This window comes from Dama dama, chromosome 21 (genome assembly GCF_033118175.1).
Source record: "Dama dama isolate Ldn47 chromosome 21, ASM3311817v1, whole genome shotgun sequence".
Taxonomy (NCBI): domain Eukaryota; kingdom Metazoa; phylum Chordata; class Mammalia; order Artiodactyla; family Cervidae; genus Dama; species Dama dama.
In genome coordinates this window covers 74,679,853-74,685,852 of record NC_083701.1, presented here as the reverse complement: position 1 = coordinate 74,685,852, position 6,000 = coordinate 74,679,853, and the positions used below count along the sequence as shown (strand labels likewise).

General features: G+C 40.7%; 1 protein-coding gene across 5 annotated transcripts in view; it reads left to right on the top strand.

The window, feature by feature from the left end:
- The first annotated feature begins 211 nt into the window (after positions 1-211).
- LRRCC1 (leucine rich repeat and coiled-coil centrosomal protein 1) overlaps positions 212-6,000 on the top strand; it is a 38,904-nt gene continuing 33,115 nt past the window's right edge. For 2 of the 5 annotated variants that reach the window (XM_061123843.1, XM_061123840.1), the window contains exons 1-3: positions 212-398; positions 2,695-2,900; positions 3,155-3,220. In XM_061123843.1, the coding sequence (XP_060979826.1) occupies positions 310-398; positions 2,695-2,900; positions 3,155-3,220 (361 nt within the window). In that variant the 5' untranslated portion in view covers positions 212-309. Of the gene's footprint in view, positions 399-2,694; positions 2,905-3,154; positions 3,221-6,000 lie in introns of those variants that run through there. The other 3 variants (XM_061123841.1, XM_061123842.1, XM_061123844.1) reach the window with 3 other exon arrangements.

Genomic DNA, 6,000 nt, shown 5'->3' with positions numbered 1-6,000 from the left:
TACAGAAGAGCCACACAGAAAAGACCTATTCTTTCCCCAAACACCTAACGGCCCGCAAGATGTCTCGCTTTACGGCAAGTCCCAAGCGTTCGCCATAGATGTCGTAAAAGGGAAGGACGCCCTCTAGCGAGAATCTCCGGCTTCCGGCTTCACGACGCCGTCCGGGCGGGAAAGGGCTCTCCGTCGGTTGGAGAGGGGGGTTTCGCTCCGCCCCTTCGGGCCGGGCTTCCGCCAACCCGGGAGGCGTGTTCCGGGCTCTCGGCCCTGCGCTGGGCGCCGGTAACGACCCCGCTCCCCTTCGCCGGTGCCATGGAGGTGCCGGGGGAGGCGGAAGTCGAGAATGAGGACGGCGACAGCACCTGCGGGGATTTGTGCTTCATGGACAAAGGCCTGCGGAGGTAAAGGGCGCTCCCGCCGCCGGGAGCGGCCCGCGCAGCCCCGGGCCGGGGTCGTGGGCCTCGGGCGGCCTCGGGGGAGAGCGGAGGTGCGGAGGGGCTTCTCCGAGGCAGCGGCCGAAGGCGTCTGGCTTCGCCCGCCGCTCCGCGCCACAGCCGCGCTGCTGAGGAGCCAGGCTCGTGTCCAGCGGGCCGCCCGCCCTCCGCTCCCGGGACTGCCCGCGTCCCTGCCAGCCTTTGCGGGTCCTTTCTTCACCGCTGCTGTTCGTTTGCTCGCTCTGTCGTTCCTGGCCCTCTCGGGTTCTGTCCTCTCTGCCCCTTCCCTGTGACAGAAAGTGGCAGCGGAGTGTCTCTGGCAGCTGTGAAGTGAGACTTGGCTGCTCTTCATTGGTTTTGCCTCGGTTCTCTTTGCCCCCATTCTGATTTGTCCTTTGCAGAGCGCTGTGATACGTGTATTGTTCACGCTTTTTGAAAATGCTAACCCTATTTAGTTTACCGTTTCCTTGTTTCATGCAGCCCAGACGTGTGCACGATGGTAGGCTCTTGGTTTGCGTTGCTAATTGGCCCCTGTGCTTTTTTTCATTCTCACCCCTCTCCCCTTCTCCATTTGACACCCTGTAATTAGCCACACTAAAGCCCCAGGCAGGCAGTTCTGTGCCACTGTGGGCTTGTCTTTGCCTTTCCCAAACGTGGTTTCTTTGTTGCCTGCGCTCTGTGCGCACCCTGCTGATAATTAAAATAGCTTGTTCTGGATCTCGATCTAAAATTTGCCAGAAAATTTCACGAAGGTGTTTTTTCCAAAGGACTATTTATATTTAATAATAGCTGCCACGTTGAATGCCATGTATGTGTGTGACTGTATTATCATCAATCCTCAGAATTGTGCAAGGTAGTAATGTTACAGGGGACATACCTGAGACTCAGAAGATCTTTATAACTTTCCCAACTTCATGCAGCTGGTGGACTAAGTTTGAATTCAAAATCATTTCTGTCTAATTTCACGGTCTGCTTTTAAGACAGATAACTATACTAAGATATCTGCACAAATTATCTTCCAGAAACAATGTTTCAGAAAATAAATGGCTGTCATTAACAGCATGTGTTACTAGCATCCGGTCTGGCACTAAATAATAGCTCATCCTGAGTCTCCTGCATTGCAGGCAGATTCTTTACCGTCTGAACTACCAGGGAATACCCAGTAAATGACAGAAGCTAGATAATTGGAAAATATTAGAAATAGCTACATGCAGAGAGTGCTATATGAAATTTAGAAACACATAATCTTTTTCTGCCAGGGGTTCTTACGAGCTTCAGTATGAAGAGTAAAGCATAAACTGATCTTACAATGTATTCAAACTTTATGTGTTTCAATTTTAAATTTGAGATTCTTAATACTAATTTGCAAGCAAACCTGAATTCCTTGTTTTCCGTTTTTACTCTTTGACTGCTAACTCATTTTCCCGCTGTGAGATTTCCTCCAGCTTTACTGTGGCTTCTACAAAACATGGAAGAGATGCCCCTGATTTTGTGTGCCCCAGTTCCAGCATCTCTGAATTATGTTTACTGTAGCTTATATTCCTGGAACTCCTATCTTCAGAAGAGACTCTAGTTAAAAATGGCAGCAATTCAGAGAATGAAAAGATGAGTTCTGTCTAGAGGAGATGCGGTCCAAATTTCAGCAAGGGAGGACAGGGACTTTTTCACTACGAATGGCTGTAGCTAGTGATTTATTTTGAAATCAGCTACATTCTGGGTTAAACAGACATTGCAGACAGTGATGAGAGTAAGATTGTAAACTCAAGTGTCAGATCCATATTTATTCTGGCTCAATTAGGTAATTTGCACAAGAACTTGGACAAGTTACCTACTTTCTATAAATTGTATCCTTAAATACCTACTGCTTGGAGTTGTGAGGATTAAATGAGCAAGGGGAAACAGGTTTAGAGAGACTAATTCATTTACTCAAACAACATAGCAAAAAAAGTGCAGATTTGAACTTTTATAAATATTGCTTTTGCTTTATACTGATGACTGCATATAAAACCGAGAAATGCCCAGCATCCCTTTCCTTTCTTGATTGAGTTACTTATCTATATAAATAGTACCAAATACTGGCTGGTTGTAAACATTGCACCTTATGAGACATTTCAAAGCTACCATAAGTAGGAAAAATTTTATTATAGAATGAATAGAGTACCTGCATATTATCTACATGCTCTTTGGTTAATTTTAGTTTTTTAGTCATGATTTTTAAGTCCATTTTTTACTTGTTTTTAATATTATATATTTTCCTTTGTAGCATATCAGAGTTATCTTTAGATTCAGCTCTTCATGCCATCAATCTGCATTGCAATAACATCTCAAAGATCACATCCATTGATCACATTTGGAATTTACAACATTTAGATCTGTCATCTAATCAAATAAGTCAAATTGAAGGACTAAACACTCTGACAAAACTATGCACTTTAAATTTGTCCTGTAATTTGATCACAAGAATAGAAGGTTTGTAAGTGCTTTTCATGTATTACTTTGTGTAAGGAAGATGATAAATATTCATAAATTTTTAAGTCATTATATAAAAAGTTTTTTTAAAAACGTTACCAATTTTTTAAAAAATTATTTTGCAAAGTACCAGTAAAACTGATTTCATTGTTATCAGACTGTAGATTTGCTTCAAAGCAATCTGAAATAGTATTGTAATATTATATAATCCTAATTGATTATTTGAATCTTATAATGACTTTATTTTATTTTAGGTCTTGAAGCACTGAGTAATCTGACTAGACTGAATTTATCTTACAACCACATAAATGATCTTAGTGGTAAGTAGATGAGCTTCTGTTTTCTATAAAGCTGAATATTGACCACATGTAATGAGTGATACAGCTCTGCATGTTGTAGAACTGAATAATAAAATAATTTTTGACTTAAAATCTCATCTAGAGAGTGTTTCTCAGTCATATTTTTTTTGCTGGAGCTGAAGCTATAGATGAATAAAAAACCAGGAATAAAAACTAGAGTAATGAGTTACAGAAAAAAATCTGGTTTAAAAGGACATACTTTGGGAGGGATGTACTTTTAATCTTAGAGAATTGATGAGTTATCTGTTACCAGTATATAGAGAGGAACAGTTCCAATAGAACTTTTCACAGTGATGAGAACACTCTGTGTGTGTGCTGTCAGGTATGGCAGCTAATAGACAGGTGTGCCTTTGAGCTCCCAAAATGTGGCTAGTACACTGAGGAACTGAATTTGTAATTTTAGTTAATTTTAATTAAATTTTTATTTCAATTTAAAAAGCCACATGTGGCTAGCACTACCATGCTCAATGTAACATAGGTGCGTAGCATTCCAAAGGCTATAGCAAATTGACTGTCAAACAAAGGGTTTTTTCTTTTTGACATTTCCATGTCTTAAGAACACTAAAAACTGTTAATCTTTTTTAAATGACTTACAGTGATACACTAACAGAGTGAGCAAAGTTTTATGATGATTCTTAAAATAATCTGTCAGAACCAGGGAAATTCTGTAATTATCTTCATGCTGCTTCTTGTCTGTTGGTGAATCAGTCTCGTCCAGCTCTTTGCAAACCCAGTCCACGCCAGCCTCCTCTGTAGGTGGGACTCTCCAGGCAAGAACACTGGAGTGGGTTGCCATTCCCTCCTCCAGGGGATCTTCCTGACCCAGGGATCAAACCTCCGTTTCTTGCATCTCAAGTATTGGCAGGTAGATTCTTTACCACAGAGCTATCTGGGAAGCCCCTAATTAGCTTCATAATCCTTATCAATACTGTATTTGAAGCAGTCTTATTTCATTTGTTTGCTTTTCTCCCCTGCTAGGAAAATACTATCCTATGCCAAGAATTTAGTACACAAAAAATAAAATACAGTGACCTAGTCCCTACCCTTAAGCAAAGCAGCAAAAATATTTTAATTTGTAAAAACATTTTTTCCCCCAAAATGTGAAAGTATTAGAATTGAGTATTAACCATAGCTCTGTCTCTGCTGTGTGATATTGGGCAAAGTATATTGTTCTTTGGATGCAGCTTCCTTAACTTAAAAATGTGAATCTTGGATAAGATAGTTTTACTCAACAAATATTTATTTAAGTTTCTTGTCATAGGGCTTACATTATAGTGGGGAAATAAATAAATGAGATCATGTCAGCCCCCTAAAAAAAATAAGCAAAAGATTTGAACAGACTCTTTTCCAGAGGATATCAAAATGACAAGCACCAAAAAAAAAGTTTTGCATCCTTAGTAATTAAGGAAATACAAATTAAAATCACAGTGAGATCCATTTTATACCTCTAGACTAGATATAGTTTGAAAAACTTAACAATACAAAATGTCGGTGAGATAGATTAAAGCTTGCATGCATTACTAGTAGAATTCAAAATGGTAAAACTACTTCAGAAAATAGTTTGAAGGTAAGCATATAATCATGCGTTTCTACTCCTAGGTGTTTACCCAGCAGAAATGAAAACATGTCTATAAAGACTTGTATATGAATGGTAAAATGATTATATTTCTATTTTAAATTATCATGTTTATATGGTTATTTATAATCTCCAAAACTAGAAAACACCGACATGTCTGTCACCTGGTAAATGGATAAACAAATTGTGTTACATCCACAGGATGGATTATTACTTGGCATAAAAAGGAATGAACTATTGGGTCTTCCCTGGCAGTCCAGTGGTTAAGACTCCATGTTTCCAGTGCAGGGGGTGTGGGTTGGAGCCCTGATGAGGGATCTAAAATCCCACATGTACAGCCCCCCCCCCCCAAAAAAAAAAGAGTGAACTATTGATATATGCAGCAACATAGGTAAATCTAGAAATATTAAGTAAGTTATGCTAAGTGAGGACTTCCTGGTAGCTCAGTTGGTAAAGAATCCGCCTGCAATGCAGGAAACCCCGGTTCAATTCCTGGGTCGGGAAGATCTCCTGGAGACGGGGTACGCTACCCACTCTAGTGTTCTTGGGCTTCCGTGGTGACTCAGCTGGAGAAGAATCCACCTGCAGTGAGGGAGACTTGTATTGGCTTAAAACTCAACATTCAAAAAATGAAGATCATGGCATCTGGTCCCATCATTTCATGGCAAATAGATGGGGAAACAGTGATGGACTTTATTTTTTTGGGCTTCACAATCACTGCAGCCATGAAATTAAAAGATGCTCTTTGGAAGAAAAGCTATGATCAACCTAGACAGCATATTAGAAAGCAGAGATGTTACTTTGCCAACAAAGGTCCGTCCAGTCAAAGCTGTGGTTTTTCTAGTAGTCATGTGTGGATGTGAGAGTTAGACCATAAAGAAAGCTGAGTGCCAAAGAATTGATGCCTTTGATCTGTGCTGTTGGAGAAGACTCTTGAGAATCCCTTGGACAGCACGGATATCAAACCAGTCAATCTTAAGTCAGTCCTGAATACTCATTGGAAGGATTGATGCTGAAGCTGAAACTCCAATACTTTGGCCACCTGATACAAAGAACAGACTCATTGGAAAAGACCCTGATGCTGGGAAAGATTGAAGACAGGAGAAGGGGATGACAGAGGATGAGATGGTTGGATGGCATCACCAACTCAATGAGTTTGAGTAAG